Source organism: Leucoraja erinacea, chromosome 10 (genome assembly GCF_028641065.1).
Source record: "Leucoraja erinacea ecotype New England chromosome 10, Leri_hhj_1, whole genome shotgun sequence".
In the NCBI taxonomy this organism is placed as follows: Eukaryota; Metazoa; Chordata; class Chondrichthyes; order Rajiformes; family Rajidae; genus Leucoraja; species Leucoraja erinaceus.
Genome location: NC_073386.1, coordinates 21,042,215 through 21,061,691, shown reverse-complemented (window position 1 = coordinate 21,061,691; position 19,477 = coordinate 21,042,215). Strand labels below are relative to the sequence as shown.

General features: G+C 38.0%; 1 protein-coding gene across 3 annotated transcripts in view; it reads right to left on the bottom strand.

Moving 5' to 3' along the window:
• Positions 1-19,477, bottom strand: part of LOC129700879 (ERI1 exoribonuclease 3-like) — a 288,420-nt gene that overhangs the window by 203,880 nt on the left and 65,063 nt on the right. For all 3 annotated transcript variants that reach the window (XM_055641657.1, XM_055641658.1, XM_055641659.1), the window contains one exon: positions 16,638-16,710. In XM_055641657.1, the coding sequence (XP_055497632.1) occupies positions 16,638-16,710 (73 nt within the window). The remainder of the gene's footprint in view (positions 1-16,637; positions 16,711-19,477) is intronic.

Sequence of the window (19,477 nt, the reverse complement as noted above, 5' to 3'; positions counted from 1 at the left end):
TTGGTCTTGCTAAAATGGTGAGAAAGATTGTTGTTCTGGCACCACTCATCCAGATTAGCGATGTAATCCGATGCAAGCATCTAACCATTTGCCATTTCTGTGGAACCAGAAGCTATTGGTCAGCATGATATGGCCTATTATCTCAGTAGCCTCATCATTAAGAATTCTACACATTCATGCTCATTTGGCTCCTCTAACAGTAGCTGTTGATTGAAGGAGAACACCAGCTTGCAACAAATACATACATTTCAAATGTTGAATATTTGTTTTGCATTGTCACAAAAAGGGAGAATAAAAAACAGGTTTACTACTAACAGTTTAATATCATTCACCAGCACAATTAACATTGCTGCCAGAATTTAGGTATGGTAACCAGCTACACTATAAACTCATGAAGATAGATCTGTTTTGCTGTGATAAGGCAATAAAAAATCTTCAGCCCTAATAATCATTTCACACAATTACTAAGTTGAAAACAACCTCAACTTGGTCTTTAAAAAAAGTGCAACGATAAAGGTGAAAAACTCAAAATATGTTCACATAAAGATTACAATTAAAATCATTATCTATGCCAAAGAACAAAGCAGTTAATCTATTCACCATCACTACTTTTCTGCTTTGCCAGAAATAATGAGGTGGGAGGATACGTTGCAGGCCAGACAGAAATGCTTGATGAAACACAGGTGACTCTACGAAACAGATTCCAAACTGCACACAATATACTAATTGGATCCCTTATATTTCTATAAAATGATAGGATTACGTCCCTTGATCTCATCTCCTTCCCTCTTCATTAAAGTTCATAAATTCTTTTTTAAATAGCTGCCAAACACAGGATGACAACTTGCAAGATTTCTTCATCCTGACCCCAAGATCCTCGGTCAATATTTTTTCTATTAATTTTGTAATCCTCTGCCAATGTCCTATCCTTCAATACATTACTTTGCATTTATTTACATTATACCATATGAGCCACTGGCAGCAGCGGCTTCAGGTAGCAGAATAATAAAACCTCTGAAATTTTCTCCATTAAAGAAATGTTATTTTTCTCTCTACTTCTTTCCCTCTCAACCCTCATCAGCTTCACCAAAAACTATGGTGATCAATTTTATTCACCATATAAATGCCACCAGATAAATGTGAAGCCCTATATGACAATTTAGGCAACGCTATGTAAACATAAATACAAATTGCTGATCTTACTGCAAGAAAGGAATGCAGTACCTTGCATAGCTTTTCTCCATCCTTCATCATATTAATTACATTCTTCTACAAACTTCTAGTTTTTATTATGGATGTATATGCTGATATACGATACGATATTCTCTTCTAGACATTTATAACATATGAAAAAAGAGAACAGAACTCTGCAATACGCTGAAGAACATTATTCTGCATTGCCAATTCACCCGTTTCATATTTTACACTTCCAATTATCCCATTAATTCTCAATGCTTTTTAGAAGTGGATCATTGTTATTGGATGCATTTTAAATAGAGCATTATTATGCAGCATACTTCAAATCCATGTAATAATATGGCCTTAGTCTATAATTCTAAGCTCAGCAATTGTTGCGGAGGAAATAGAATAGTACATTGTCATTATCCCATAAAGAGAAAGGAAAAGCATTTTGTAAAATTATCTCCAATCTGTTCACATGAATTTTCCTGTATGTGATCTACTATGGCACTGACCTTAAAGCAGGGTAGAAACCTACTTAAAGCACAAGGTATGAAAGGATCACAGGAAGGAGCAAGGACAAATGTTTATAAGGAATTGGCAAACTGCTTTATATCATCGTGCTATTACCACTGAACACAACTCTGTATGCCTAAAACTAGCCCATTAAAGAAAGGATTTTAGTAAATATATTTTGAATTAATAGAATATTGAAAAAAAATCAGATGGAAGTGAGATTTTTTAAATATTAAAACTGTATAATCTTAGCAAATATGAGTGTTGAACAAAACATAAGGGGGTTATTTTCTTTGTAATTTCTTTCAGAGATACTGTTTTTTAGTTAACTACACTCCCTAGAGGTGCTTTTGTTTGAATGAAATCTGGCCTCAAGCTACAATAAGTGTTTTTCAATTAGGACTGTCAAAATGTAATGATATGATGATATATCATATGATATTAAGCCCATGATAATCATATCACTCACTTTTTCCATATTGCAGTAATCATGCAATAGCATTATCATAATAGATAAACACGAGGTTTATAATGCCGCTACAATTTTTTCCAATAAACCAAGTTAACATCATATTCCATCTTTTGAATATTATTAAACAATAATTGCAGGATTATTGAATGACAGATATTTGAATTGATACAAATACTTAACCAAAAAAGGACAAAAGGCTTTCCTCATGAACACAATAGAAGCACAAATTGGTTCATAAAAAAGGTCTACATTAAGTAAATAAATAATGTATTTATTTCCTTCTACCCTCCATAACTTGAGATCACCCAAAACTCTCACTAATTTGTTTCAACTTTGCAGCACTCTGCCAAAATTCAATCTTCCTTCCTTCCTTGCTTGCTCACAAATTTAATTGCCCTCCAATTGGCAAGCATGACATGCTCTTATGAGACTCAGGTCTGGAATTCCATTCCTAAACCTCTCTACTTCACTCTTCCAGTAAAACCATCCATTGATCGTGCAAGTATGTCATGTTCCTCAGTGTCATGTTTTGTTTTATAATGTCCGTATGAAGTGTTTTGGGACATTTTTCTAATTTAAATGTGCTGTATAAAAGTATTTTATAGTTATTTTGATTTTTTGTTAACGTGAGATGATATGCTACACATAGGCCAACATTTCCAACTGCCACACGTTTTGAGTTCTGTAATGCACCCAATAATGCTTACGTGGTCAAGGTCTCAAACGTTTTTTGCTAAAAATATAGCTTTGATTATTATGTGAATATTGAAGGAATGCTGGCACATTGCTACAAAAGTCAAATATGGACATTTATAATTTAGCCTTCCCAAATCAAAAAATTGCCTTTGAAAATTTATCTTTATGGTTTGTAAAATGTTGCTCTTCTCATCGAGTATTTAAGATTCACTTGTTTAAATCAAGCTGTATAAATGTAATAAAAAGTCAAATCAGGTATCTTATATTCAAAGGCTTTGCAAATTGTTACACCTGTTAATTTATCTCAGAATTTCTATAACTAATCAGAATTGCAGGCCATAATTGACATAAAGGGCCTTATAAGAAATTAATATTTTTCATGTGACTCCTATAAAAATTCCTTAGGCAAAGAATCACATAAATTGCTAGTGTTATGAAATATATTTATTGTACCAGCTTTGTAACAGATACAGAGACTTCGGGTACTATGGCAATTATTGAAAAATATATCCATTCTTACTAGCTCATTCATTTAATTTCCTCTGCGGGTGTAATCCAAAAATCAAACTTGAAAATTCATCTATTGTTTCACCCAATTTGAACATGTCACGTTTTGCCCAATTATCTTTATCGGATCAGGAGAAAAAACTTAAAAAAGGCATAAATGAGCATAAATCATCATAATCATTTGGGGCCTGAGGAAACGTTAAAGCCATACTCATCTATATCTTACATCAGTCTAAGAATTTAAGTTTCAGCTCATTCAACAATGTGTACATTAGGCAGGACATGTTTAAGGATATGCACTTGGGCAAGTTTTTCAATTTATGATTCAGCATATACTTGGCGATTAAAATCCAAAAAGGGACCAAAACTACAAAATAAACTCAGTGAGAATAAAACTACAAAAAATACAGTTATAAGATCAGAAAATTGACTGCTTCTGCTGCATCTGAAATTCTGGGTGCAAAGTTGTCAGAATCAGAGGATAAAGGGCAAATCCAGGACATTCATATTTGAGGTTCATTAAAATTATAACCATTTTCACAAACATATGGTTATTAACAATTATAAGTATAGCTAGCATACCCTACACACATATTGACAAAATGGAAAAAAAAAAATCAGTTTACACATTGTTATATACTTGTTAAGGTTAGAAACGGCCAACTTGAATTGCTTTACTATATGTTCTGCTTTCTTGAAAGGCATTGTAAAAAAAGGCAAACAAGGAAATCTAGTTTGCTGAAGTTAAAGATTTTCAGTTTTAGCAATATGCAAAACAAAATGTTTAAGTGTTTCTCCCATTTTTACTTTAAGAAATTGTCAAATCACAGTTAAGCACTCAATCCCTATCAAGAAATTGACAAATCTAATCAATCAACCAAGAATAATACTATGTTGACCCACAGCCAATCAGACTGATGAGATACAGAATTTGGCAGGTGCTTTCCAGATGGTCTCTGAAGATTAAAAAGTTAATGCACGCTCATTACACAAACAGATAATTTCTAGTTTGATTTTCATTTACCTTCCACATTTGTAGAGTTACAAGAGCTCGTTTGTTCTACAGAATGCTTATTTTAAATATAGTTGTGCAGAAAGATTTATTTTAAGAATTTGAAAGGAGACTGTGGCGTTAAATGAAACAGGGCAAATTTGTCCCTTATTTACCCTTGGCTTTTGCTCTTGTTCAGGGAAGAATGGCGCAGGTCTCCTGTAAGATCTGAAAGCACCATGCCCCAGCAATCAAAGCACAGCTTTCAGGAGAATATGAGAATCAGTACCGAATGCTACACATTTATCAAACCCACGAACCTTGCTGACGGAGCGAATCCTTCCATCATTACAGCCTTTCAGTATAGGATACATATGACTAAGCCAGCCTTCATTTTTACAGATTAATATTCTCTCTTTCAACCTTCACACTGTGATAAATAGGTAAAAGAGACAAAAGAAGAAAGCGAAGTGAAAGAAAGAGCAAGGGAGTGAACACAATTCATAATAATTTCAATTAGGAAGTATTAAGTTGAATAATTTTAGGCCAAAATAGTAATGTTAAAATTTGATTATTTTGAGGTGTAATTATTCTGGTCTTTTTCCCTGTTTGTTTAAGTCCTTGAATAAAGTTATTTATGTCCTTGAATAAAGCATGCAAAATTTAGGCTCTTTGTAGATTTCAACTTGATAAACCTGGTTAAATCAATACAGAAAATTACAACAAATCGTTGTAGCACTTGCCTAACATGCTGTTATAATTATCTACTGGTAAATTTGTAGCTAACCATTATTTGTTTAAAAAACATCCATAGTTAGTCTGGTAAATCATCAGTTCCAGTGAGCAACAATCCAAACACATAACAGATAACCTGAAACATGTTAACAAAATAAGATATCTTGTTTGCTGTTGGTGACAGAGGCATTGATCTTGTTGGAAACTGGTCATTTAAACTGCTTTTTCCTAACTGTTCTCTCTTTGTTAAGGAGAAAATGATATCAAGACATGAGTAGAAAGAGCCATGAGGTTTTGCAGGCAGAGTTTAAAACCTGCTAAAAAAACAGGTTTTAAATCAAGAATTCCAAAATATAGAAATCTCAGAATTATTACCAGTACTGAGAGTTGAATGGAATTACCAGTACTGGGATGGTTTCTGGGAGATGGGATCTCTGAAAGCCAGATGGGTTTCAGCTCAATAGTGATGGGACCAATATACTCATTGATGAATATGGTAGTACTGTTTGGAAGGGTTTAAATAGTTTGGCAGTGGGTTGGGTCGAATTGGAAGGGAGAAAAGCTGTGCTGGATATAATGATTCAGGTAAGAGGGTGTTTGAGAAGGTAAAGAGAAAAAAGGCAATAGTACTAAGCAATGATATGGATTTGATACCCAGAACGTATCAGGAAGGGTTAGAGCATAAACCCATAATAATAGACCAGCAAAGAGAGTAAAGGGGAAAGTGATAACATTAATAGGGAATTAAAAAAATGGGGAACAGTTCACACTGGTTTAATGTGATGTAACTTTTACAGGTGTCAATGAAATGAAAGCGAAATAACAAATAAATTTGGTTTATTGTAGGAACAGTTTTATAAAAAAGGGTTGAACTACAAGTAGAGATTGTCATAGAACATAGAGCAGTGCAGCACAAGAACAGCCTCTTTTGATCCACAATATTTGTACTGAACTTGATGCCATTTGGAAATAAGATGTGGCAATAGCATAAATTTGGCGCAAATAAAGGGCAGGATTGGGCATTAAAGATTACAGAATGCAAGGACAGAGGTCAAAGTTAGAATCTAGTTAGAGATAAGAAACAGGGGGAGGGAAACATTACACTACTGGCTGTATTCTATAGTTCTTGGACAAATATAGAGGAGCAAACACACAGAGACATTACTAAGAAGAGGAAAAAGAACAGTTATAATGAGGGAGACAAAAATGATGGAGAAACTCAGCGGGTGAGGCAGCATCTATCGAGCGAAGGAAATGGGTGACGGTACGGGTCGAGACCCTTCTTCAGACTGATGTGAGGGTGGGGAGGGGCGGAAAGAAGAAAGGAAGACGTGGAGACAGTGGGCTGAGAGAGAGCTGGGAAAGGGAGGAGAAAGCAGGGACTACCTGAAATTGGAGAAGTCAATGTTCATACCGCTGAGGTGTAAACTGCCCAAGTGAAATATGAGGTGCTGCTTCTCCAATTTACGATGGGCCTCACTCTGGCCATGGAGGAGGCCCAGGACAGAAAGGTCGGATTCGGAATGGGAGGGGGAGTTGAAGTGCTGAGCCACCAGGAGATCAGGTTGGTTATGGCGAACCGAGCAGAGGTGTTGGGACTTTAGTTTCCAAATGTAAACTGGCATATATTCTTTCCTGTGCAGTCTTCTGCTGGGAAAGCACCACTCAGTTGATTGGAGGGGCCACAGTGAGACCTCTGTGAGTATAAGGCGCAGGCACTGGCCCCTGCAGTCCAGACTATGTTTGGGAGCCCTTAGATTTCAATCAGTTAGGTGAGTAAGGGTCAGCATATCTGAGTAGATTGCTGCCTTTCAGGTGGAAGAAATGCACTATTAGTTCCTCCGTAATTACAATTGCCAGCTAAGACTCAGTTAGTTAAGCTTGTGAGTCAATAATTTTGCATTTCATATCACAGTCCAGAGACTCAAACCGACTCAAATGCTGCAGGTCAGAGATACTATCTTTCAGGTGGGATGTTAAGGCAAATTCCTGACTGTTCACTCAGATTGATGTAACAAGTCCCAATGCACTACATGGAAGAAAAGCAAACGGACTATACTCTACCTCTAGGGATGCTGCCTGACCCACTGAGTTACTCAAGCACTTTGGGCCCATTCTTTCCTAAAGGGAATATATCCAGTGCCCTGTGCAATATTTATTAATTATTATCCTGCCGTTGAATAATTGCTCAATATAAACCCAAGGATACTATTTGCAGGGGTCTTGGTGATGGTATTGTTACTGAATGTCATGCATTGGAAGTAAGACATTTTCACATTGAAGATGGTAGTTGCCTGGTATCATTGATGGATGAATGTGATTTGTCAAGTCTTGGCCAGGTCAGAACATTATCCAAGTTTTACCACCAGCAGGCATTCTCGGATTCATTTTCTGAAGAGTTATGAATGGAATAAAAAATTGTGAAATCATCAGCAACCAGCATATGAAGCAACGAAGATTGTTGAAAGGGCAGCTGAAAACGATTGGTGTAGGGAAATAACCCTGAGGACTACAGCAATGCCCTTGGGGTCAGATGCCCATTGATTTCAGCTTTCCCAGGACTTCTTGATGCCAAAGTTCATGCAGTTAGGTGAGTGTGGCTGCCCTTAACAGGTGAGAGTTACAAAAGGCAAGGAACAAGTCTTCATTTTTAATATATTACATTTCACTTCGTGCCATTTTAGATTTTATTGCAGCATCGATATTTTGTCCTTTCATGCCATTGTGAAAATAGATAAAATGCACTGAATTGTCAGCTCCAACCAGTTATCCATGATATTCTCGCCTCTATCTCACTTTAAAGAGCATAGTTTCCCATTTATCTTTCATTATCTTTATTTTTTGTACTGTTATTCCCATCCATGTTCACTTTTTGTTTGACTTATTTTCTCTTGCAACTATACTGTTGCTTTTTATATCCCTCAGGCTGCTGGATTTCCACTTTTGCTTTCATTTTTTAAGGCTTTTCCTTTTATTGCTTACCATGGTGAGCCAACTAGTCAAGTGCAGCCTTTGCCTTCTAGAGGTGTGTGCAGGTTTACAAGTGCTTAATTGATATTTTTCACTCTAAGTCTAAGTGCCTATCCATCATCACTTCTGTCTAGTTTATTAAAATGAATTAATCTCTCATCGCTTTCAAGTCTGCCTTACTTAAAATAGAACCCTGGTTTTGGCTCTCCTTCTCAAAAACAAACACAACTTTTATTTTTGCAAAATCTTCCCTTGTTTGTTAACTCTGGCTACCAGCCTATCACCAAATCGAGTAAATATGTACCCGAGTTAGTTCTAGAAACTATTGCTTATACCAATTAAAACTGTTCTGCAGCCCCAGGTCCATGTGAGAATTAATATCTCCCATTATTACCATATTGTGTTTGCAGTCTGCTTCCCTATGCATTCCCAACTCCATTACTATCACCTTTTGCTGAGTGACTGCATTTTACAAATTATTTTCTGCTTGAAGTACTGCAATAGTCTGAAGCAGTGACCTTAAATGGAGGACTTCACATAAAAATGTTTAATCCATATAACTCAGCTTAGTTTAAATTCAAAACTAAGATAGGACTTTATTTAAAATATTCATGTTTAGCGTATAAATTTCAAGCATGGAAAAATGTAAAATACCTGTATGCACTGCATAGAAAACAATTTTAAAGAACTAAATGTAACGTTTTAAAAAAAAGTTACAGCATTGAAACAGCCCCTTCAGCTCATGGAGTCTACATCATTTATACATATCCTACATATACTAGACAAATTACCCCTGATTCTACCATCACACCAACCTACACACTAGGGACAATGTATAGTTGCCAATTAACCAACAAATCCACATATTTGTGACATTGGAAGAAGCCAAGCACCCAGAGGAAGTTCACACAGGGAAAATATGCACACTTTACTCAGCGTTGCAGATTAGGATCAAACCCAGGTTGCTGCTGAGGCAACATAGGGCAACCATGCCACTTTTAGTAATATATACTTGATGATTTAAGTAAGGATTAAATCAATTTGTATGAAGGAATTAAAACAGAAAGTTCAGGAAATACTCATTAGGTCAGGCATCATCTGTGAAGAGACAAACTTAATATTTCAGATTAACAACCCTTCATCAGAACTAGTCCTGGTTCTGATGAAGGGCCATTAAGATGAAATATTAGCTCTGTTGCTTTATCCACAGATGCTATGTAACATGCTGAATATTTCTTGAAAATTCTGCTTTTATTTCAGATTTCCAGCATTTGCAGATTTTTAATTTTCAATTATTATTTGAATGAATTGTTATTTTGAATTCAGTCATAGCTTTGTATCAATCTAGATTTAACAATATTAGATATTAACAATATACAATATTAATATTTGACATTAAATGAATAACTGTAGTTATACTTGTTAATGTGTGGTTCAATAGCGGATGTGTGGTTCAACTAGAAGGATAGTATTTTCTAAATTATCTGAGATCTTGATATCGTAGGAAAGGAGAAAATGTTTCCTCTGGCAGATTATTCAACAACAAAAGGGTAATCTAAGATAATTGACAAAATAATATGTTATGTGTGACCATCTACAATTGCTGCTGCAGACAATGCGAGGCTTTATATTCTATATGATTTAGTAATTTTATGTGCAGAATGACAAAACAGATTTACTTTCAAACATTCACTTTTTTTTCTTTTTTCAACCTATATCTAATTACCATTCCAGCAATTCCACTAATTGCTGCAGCTAGACATGATAGCTAAAAGCCATATTTAAGACAAAAGCATTTTTTTTTAACTCAGCATAGGGAAGGGCCTCGTGACTTCTACTAGTCCTCTGGCAAACTATGGAAGATTCAATAGCTGTCAAAATACAGAATGATCTTTATACTTTGAACAGGTCTTTATCTGAAGAGCTTTAGTTATTAAATTGTGTATCTTTTATTTTGACTCACCACTTATCCCCATTATGAACCGCTTAACTAACCTTCTTTAAAATAAATCTGTTATGGCTATAGGACAAAAAGATGATTAAAGCAGCAGACAATTGCAGAGTCCTTTAAATCAGTTTGAAGTCAACCACTCCAGCATGTAACCTTGTGCATCTTCACGACAGCTATTTATAGGGGAGGCTTTAAAATAACTCGGACTTCAATTATCAGGGTATAGAATTTTGTCACACTAAGTCCTTTTAACGCCTTATATATCTTTTGTTTATTTTTTTTGTTTACATACTGCTATTTGCAGCATGTACAATCTTGATTTATTAACTATGATGTCAATTGTTCTAAATCTTAACAATTCATTTCATTCCCACTACGAGTGATCATAAGTAGATTCTTTAGACATATACAACTATTAATTTTAAGATTAGGAATTAGAAAACTAAGATTATGCACTAGAATTATAAACTATTTCATCATAATTCAGCTCCCAACTGCACCCTTTTCAATTCTTATGCATCATTCAAAAGATGTCATTCCAGCTCAGATTCAAGCTAATGGTCAATGGCAGAAACACTCCATTACTGTTGATTTACACATCATGGGGAAAATCTGACAAACCACAGTGTTATATTCAAATACTAAGGACAGTTTGTGAATATCCACAAAATTAGCCCATTTCTTCTAAAAATACAGTATCCAGTCACTTCAAATGATTTCCGTTGAAATACTAATAAGGAAATTAAAATTAAAAGTTTCAAGATGCAATGTTATATCATGGCATTGTTATGAAATGTTGTTCTAGGCACATGCATGGAAAAACAATTCATGTCATGTAATCATTCTGTGAATACCACACAACCTTTATCACTGTATTGTGGATTAAAATTGGATTTTAGTCTCAAGAGTAAATAACAAAAGATAACTTACAAGTACGAATATTGGGTGCTGTGAAAATAGAAAGAATACAATAGTGCAGTAGATTGCCATTTATTTTAAGGTTGGAATAAACACGTATTATTGCAACAATTTGGCACTGGCCTGCAACTGTCCTGTTTCTACTTTCTGATATTTCTCTCTTATTCGTGTGTGTCCTTTAAAAGCTCTATCAAAATACATCTCCAAGACTTTTGTTCCTATATTAACTCATTTTTCTTTAAAACAGTTTCTCCTCAGTGCCTATTCCATGGTGATTTACAATGTCATGAAAACACTGCGTAAAATACAAAGTATCGCTGTGCATTGACTACATGATACCTGTTGTCTAATGCTAAATGTGAAAAAAAAATATTTCTCCCGTTTAACTTTGTTAGTTGAATACAACATTCGAACAGAAATGCTTTTTGAACTTGATAACAAAGCTGCATTGCCCAAACCAAATAAACCCTCAAGTCGGTAGTTTGCATAGAAAAAATAGGAATGACAAAATAAAATCAAGGACATTTTATACAATATTGGCTAAAAATGTATGCATTAAGTCAAATAATCAATAATGTTTCAATATGCACAAATTTTTGAGTTTACATATGAATTACCTTAACTACCGTCTGAAAGTAGGTGGCCAGTTAAAATCAATTAGGTTATTTACTTGCAGGAAGGCCACTAGCATAAAACTGTTCAATATGTTAATACACTTTACTGAGCATATGACAAGAGCAAGTGCCCAAACTAAGTTTCTGCATATGCATACTCTGAAATGAGGATGATATGAGAAGTTGTGCAGTAATTCTGGGAATAAGTCAGGATTCATGTCCTCATTTCCAAAGGCAGACAGAATATTCCACTCCAACTTATCTTGCTATACACTTACCTCGAGAAACAAACAGGACCAATGTTGTATATTCTTTTGCTAAAGAAATCTCAAACTTGGCACTAGTCATATATTTTACCACAAGTGATGGGTTTTAATGCATAATAAACTAAATAACCTGAAACAAATTCATATTCTTATTTTTTGTGCGAAACATACTGCTCCATTTCGCAAAAGGGACAGAAACAGCTTTATGCCAGTGGACACAACATAAAAAAGCAGAGCACACTGCTCTGATTGGCGAAACTGATTGCAAAATTATGCCTAACACCAAGTGGCAATGATGATAATAGACAAATGCTTAAGAAGCTTGCTGTATAATCTTTGACGGGTGCATTAAAAAGGATACTATTGAAGCAAGGCAATTCACAAAATAATATCATATGTAGATATTAAATTACTACAATGATGTACTGTTAGGGTTTTAATCCATTCCCATCTTTAAGTTTTCGCTACATCTAAAATGTTGCTGCATTCCATGCTACCTCATGCTATTTTCATCAAGTCCCAGTAACCCATCACTCCTGCCCTTGCCAACCTAGACTAACTTCAAATCTTCAATGTTTTAAAAGTAAAGTTCTCATTACTCTTCAAATTGGCAATCTCCTTTGGACAATGACATTACTGACATCACACCGTTCCCACATATCCCAAGCTGCCCATTCTTTGTTCCTAGTAGATATGAATATATTTGGGTTCTCTTTTAACCATCACTGCTCATCAAATTAATCTTCTCTAATATTTTTTTTTTAGTGCATCCAAAAAACAGATTATTGAGTAGATATTAAACATTTCAACACAATCGGTCTATCCACTAATATACTGATGGGTAAGTGGTTGGATAAAGAAAGAAAGCAAGAATGTGACAAAATGAGGCGGAGAATGAGGGAACGATCTATGTATCTGAAATGGTTAGATAATTATATTTATTCACATTGTATGAATATAAATGTACCTTGCAATGATTAGCACATATTTAATGTGATGTAATTTTAAATATAAACACCATTTACAACCTCTTGATCACTATCCTGACAAGAAAACAAGTTGTAAGAGATTAACGTGCGATTTGTACAGTTCTCTTTCAGGCTTGCTGGCTGTGTATGCAGTGAACATCAAGTTATTGACAAATTCTACCCCTTGCCTAAGCAATTCCTAGATCTCACTGTTACAAATTTGCAGTCAAAACAGATGCTTGCCATCTGCAAAGTGACACATAAGCTCTTCCCTCTTATCTCCTTTGGCTGTATGTTAATCAGAACTATGCTCAGTGCTTTCCTCATCTCAACGTTATTATGCAGCTGCTGACCCTTTCTGAAAGAGTCAACCTCCAGTCAATATTCAGGAAAGGTTGATGAGAAAGGACGAACATTGTAGGGTTAAGGAGGGGGCATTTACTAAAACAAAACTCAGATATTTAGTCACAAGCTGTGTTGAATACAAGCAAACACATTACAATATAGTGTACAAGTATAAGATGCAAGTTATTCTGTACAAATTATTAAGCAATTGCCAAGAGAAAGTTAGAGATGCTAAAGTGAAAAAATCTCCTATCTTCATGACACAGTGAAAACTTGGTAATTTTCAGTCACATAACCAAAGAAAATCTTTTAAATGAAATACTGAAAGGTTTCATAAAGCTGAAATCCAATGTAAATCTGCCCCATCTTTAAACAATGTTCTGCTTCAGGTAAGACCTCAGGCAATTTTTCCCTCCTTCGTGAAACCAAAACTGCCAATCTCGATGCTTGAAATTTCAGACTCTAGACATGCATCTGAGTAGCAAATACCTCACATTGTCTTCTCGATTTCTTTAATGTCATTTTTGCAGACATGCTGCAGATCAATTCTCTTGAACAGATATTTACAGTCATAGCAGGACAGAAAGGAGTGCCAATGTTATTGATCTCAAAATGACAAAACAGCAGGATCATTCTGCCAGCTTCACCCAGTTCTTCACCTTAGTTCTACACTAAAAGGATACTAGGTCAGGTAACCTGTGCAAAAACTAAGTTTACAGTCTGCAATAATCTTATTACTTGATAGATACTGGATGTCTGTTTTATTTGAATACTAGACCCGTTGGGTCCCTGTCACACGGAAGGCCTGGTCCCCTAACGCTACCCGTTCCCCACGCAATATTCCACCACTCACCCATTCCCCCAACGCAATTTTCCACCACTCACGCCTATCCCCCTCCCATCAAATCCACCTCCCTGTCCCCGTCTCCCTCTACTCCCCCCCCATCCCACCTTGCCCATCACCCCAGACCCCTTCCACTCCCCTCCCTACCCCCCTGCACTCCACCACCCCTTTATCCAACTCCCTCCCTCTTTCCCCCCTCCCTCATCCCTCTCTCCCCCCCCCCATCCATCTTCTCTCCCCCACCCTGTGCTGTGGGCCAGGCTGCGGCACTCCCTCTCTTCGTGTAATGGTGTGGTGCGTTAGGACCGCTCCCAGTGTCTGCGCCCGTGGGCAGGAACCGCTGGAGCGCTGCCCGTCCCCGGCCCCACGGTGTCCCTCACCCGCGGGTAGACAGCAGAGCTCGGCTCTGTCGCCCCCCCCCCCCATCTCCCTCTACCACACCATCTCCCTCCTCCCCATTTCCCTCATCCTCCTCCCCCCACTCCCATTCCATGCCCCAGCACCTACCCATGTCACAGAGCAGCGCCAGGGCCTGGAACTCGGCCTGGTTAGAAACATACAAAATAGGTGCAGGAGTAGGCCATTCGGCCCTTCGAGCCTGCACCGCCATTCAATATGATCATGGCTGATCATCCAACTCAGTATCCTGTACCTGCCTTCTCTCCATACCCCCTGATCTCTTTAGCCACAAGGGCCATATCTAACTCCCTCTTAAATATAGCCAATGAACTGGCCTCAACTACCTTCTGTGGCAGAGAATTCCAGAGATTCACCACTCTCTGTGTGAACTCTGGTTCTTGTACTTGGCCCGGCCTAGGTTGTAGGCGGCCGAAGCACTCACAGACCTCGCCCTCAATGGAGCCGGGCTCGCTGTGCCGGGGGTGGGGGTGAGGGTGGCGGGTGGCCGAGAGCGGCCCGTAGAGCAGGAAGCAGAGGCTGTGCTGCAGGATGGTGGCAGCCAGGCAGCCCCGAGGCGCTGGTACACCTTAATCTGGCCCCGGGCTTGGTCACGACTCCAGCCCACAGCTTGTCCCTTGGTACCAGCCCAGGCCCAGTTCCCGGGCTCGTCCTTGGCCCCTTCCCGGACCAGTAACCTGGGCTCACCCTCCCAACCAGGTACTGCATGGCTGCAGCTGCTCGGGCGGCGGCGCCACTCCTTGACCATGGGGACCTCCAGCCGATTGACAGCGGACGTGGTCAATCAGTACGGCGATGGTCCCGGCGGTGCCCCTTCCTGACTGACAGGAGAGGAGACCAATCTGCGTGGTGGAGACCAATACCATCGATTGGAATGAAACGTGTTGCACTCGCAGCACAGAAGAAAGGTGAGTAAGCTGGCGAATAATCGTAGTGCTATCGCGTACCGTTTTTGCGCAAATAGAAAAACCATGCAAACCGGAAGAGCCCAAGATCAGTTTTTGTTATGTATAGATTTAAAACAATTTTTCTTTTTTGCACAAATATGTCAGATTTAGAACAGAGAGGGGAAAAAATAAATCAGCAAATCACTTTTGAAAACAGAATTAACTTTTTTTTAAATTATTTAATCACCTGGTTGTTATATGCACCATAGGGCAAATGTCCAATAAACCTGAACCCATGATTGCAATAAAAAATAATTAGTTACTCAAATGAAAGTTCAGGTGATTTGCTTCTTAGACCCTGTTGTATTTGTAGGATTCTGAACTCAAACAGCAAATTTTAATAATGTATTAAATATTTTGCAATAATGTCTGAAGGGATTATTTAAAATACTAATAAAATTGATACTGATATTGATTATGATATTGATTATTGAGTCTATGAACTACTCAAGCAGTATGCTCCTATCAAAATAATAAATACATAAAATAAAAAGAGCTGTACATTATAAGCAAAATCTACACAGACAAATAAACAGTTTAGATGGTTAATAATATCAAAAGTTGCAGTCTATTTACATTCTCAGAAATAAAACCTAAATTTGTGGATATAATGATGGATGGTGGAAAACGAAGTGTGTAAGTTCTGAAGGAAAAACTTAGCCAAATAAGTGCAAAATTAGATCATTTAAGGGTTAATGGAGGATCTGTGCCTTTGTCCTCTTACTTTCAAGATTTTTTTTTATTGTTCCCTGATTTAAGAGTTCTCCTTTCTGCACTGACAGTACGGTATTTCTCGCCAGCAGATTATAAGTCACTCTGGGCTATTATTCAAGTACAAAGTCTTGGCCCCTCTGCATTTAGACCAAATATAATATCCTCCATGCATACATTATCTGTCTTTCTATTATCTGGTATGATTTCTGAATTAAATTTCAGCAATGTAATATTGGCTTGAAGAGAGAATTTCTTTATAGGCTAGTCAAAGGTTAAAATACCAATCAAAATAACACTGCATATGCGCCAAGACATTTTAATATTCCTAAACCCTGTGATTGTAAGGACATAATATTTTTTCCTGATTACCCCAAAGGCAACACATGCTTACAAGACAGCTACGAGGGAAACTTCTAAGTTCAGATTGTATATAATATCATATTTAGCTGTGACACAAGAAGAAGATCCCAGTATCAGAATAATACCAGGCTTAGAGCCATCATCTCCTCATTTCAATGTAAATAGGATTGGCCATTAAGCATCTCTAAGTCCTCATCCTTGAAAACACTGTCTGCTACTCAAAGTACCTTTTTGAGATTAATCCACTTCTTGAAGTAATCAGGAACTGGCAGACCCAAGCACTGGCATTGTCCTGGCAGCCTAAGAGAAAAAGGGAAAATAGAGTTTGATTGTATTACAGTACAAGCATGCCTTTTTATTAAGCTCTTACAATGGTTGCTAGATTATGGAGTTAAATTTAAGCCAAGTTTCCATCTAAACACTTAAAGATCCACTGAATAGGAAATCTGAAATGCTGCTTCATATTTAAAAATCATAACATAAATAAGCCTAAACATTTTACTACAACAAACTATATTGACAATTTAAACACTGTGATATTAACATAAACATTGAATACGTATACAAAATGTACATATTAATATAATCTTTATAGGAAAGCCACCTAAAAAAATCCAATGTAACTATTTATCCAACAATACAGACCTTGTAATGGGATTCCTACACTAGGAAGAAATTGACTTATGATTAAGCATTTTCTAAGGCATGATAGATCTCAGCTAAATGATAAAACTGACAATCAATAAAATATAGAACAATCATAGTAGCTTGTGGAATTATAAAAACATTTTTTAAATGTTATTATACAATATGTTATTTGTTGATGGGTTTTATAAAATATGTAATAGACATAATTTTAGAATTAAAATCAAACTAATTTGAATTTCATACAGTTTTGGTTGGACTTTAAGTACATTTTCAGGGTTCCAAGGCAGTTGTTGCCAGACAGACCAGCAATTGAACGTTTAATCTGTGTACGCTGCGATAAATTAACTACATAGAGAAAATCAATATTTCTTAAGAAAGTTCAAGGCTGTAATCAAATAAACTTGTTCAAATCTATATATTATTATCTATATACTTATAAAACTCTCATCTTATATGTGTTTTTTTTGTATCTTCGTCAGAAATTTTTCCACTTTCTTACTCACACTTTTCCCGTCCACGCCATAATCAGGTTCCCTTCAGATTTCCTGTTATATTTCACATTATTGATGATTAAAGTTTTTTTTAAAAAAGCCAAAAATGGCCTCTGAGAGAGTCTTCCAGCAGCTTCCAGTGATGATGTCACAATGCCATATCACAGTCCACCAATCACAATGGGCTCTCATTTACACCTGCCGAGTGCGACAATGACATCACAATGGGATGTTGTCAACGTTAATAGCTTGTAGGAGAGGTTGCCAACGGTAATGGCAGCAGAAGCTTGGAGGAGAATGCTGCGCGCCGCCATTGAGATTGAGGGAGAGGGAGAGAGAGTTGCGTTGGGGGAACTGGTGAGTGGTGGAATATTGCTTGGGGGTTGCCAACGGTAATGGTAGCAGCAGCTTGAAAGAGAATGCTGCGCGTCACCATCTTTAGTCCGACTGGGCCGCAGAAGGTGGCCGGGGTGGGTGGGAGGAGTGTGTGACCGGGGGTGTTGATGAAAGCCGAGTCTATTAATTGACTCAAAGGTTGATTGGCGTTTTACAAAGAAATTCCAGATCCTTCCTCTGACGCTGTCTGCACCCCCCCCACACACACCACACACACACACACACACACACACACACACACACACACACACACACACACACACACACACACACACACACACACACACACACACACACACACACACGTCGAGTTCACGTTTGCCCGTCCTCCCAACCCCCACCCCCCCTGTTTTAAACAAATTGCTCTATTTTCATTAACAGCCAACATTGTGTTTAGGTTTTTTTTTAATCAAGATTTTCACTGTGTGGGGGGGGGAGTGGGATAAAGGGGAGCAGGGGGATAAAGTGGGGGAGCAGGGGGTAGAGGGAGATGAGTAGGAAGGGGAAAGTGGGGGAGGTGAGGAGGGAGTGTGGGGGAGGAGGGGGGATAGAAGGAGAGGAGGGGGGGGGATAGAGGGAGAGGAGGGGGAGGTAGGGAGAGGGGCAGTGTGGGGGAGGCGAGGAGGGAGAGTGGGAGGTGGGAAAGGAGGGGGAGGTGGGGCATAGAGGGAGTGGAGGGGGTTAGGGAGGGGGGGGGGGTATGGAGGGAGGGAGGGAGTGATGGAGGGTAGGGGAAAGGAGAGGGAGGGAGAGGTGAGGGAGTGGAGGAGGAGAGGGGAAAGAAGGGGGAGGGTGAGGAGGAGGGGGAGCGTGTACTGGGGGATGAGAGTGAATGGAGGATAGGGGTAGGACGAGAGATGGCGAGGTAATGGAGGAGGGGAGGGGAAGAGGGAGGGAAGGATGGAGGGGGGTGAGGGGAGGAAGCAGATGAGGGTTGGTGGAGGGTGGGGAGAGGGAGGATAATGGAGGAGGGAAATAGGGGACTGAAGAGTGAGAGTGAGATGCGTTCACATTGATCTTATATTTTACAGGTTATTGCCAGTTTGAACTTTAAAAACGTCGCAGTCGCGCTCCCACTCGCCGGCTGCGCTTCACAACGGGGATCTCTTGCGTCACAACGTGAACCCGTCAGCCGTGCCTGCGCAGTTGGGGGCTCTGAGTCAATGGTGGAATATTGCCTTGAGGGACAGGCTCAACGGGTCCACACCTGGTCTAGTGTTATCCTAAAATGTAAAATGCTCATGTTCACCATCCAAAAGCAGATATTCAATTACTATCTTAAATTCTGTTTTGCTGTGATAAATATATGATTGTGAATGTATTTTGGAGTTGTTTTTCTATCTACATCAGCACAGTTTCATGTTACTAAGTGATGCAGAACCAAAGATCTTTTTAAACACTATATGCCCAGATTATTTGGTTTCAAAGACAAAATTGTAAGAACACACAGCAACCAGCATATATTTTAAATACATCTGGAGCAAATACACCCATAGTTAAAGTTTTAGGAGAACATTAAAAAGAAACTATTG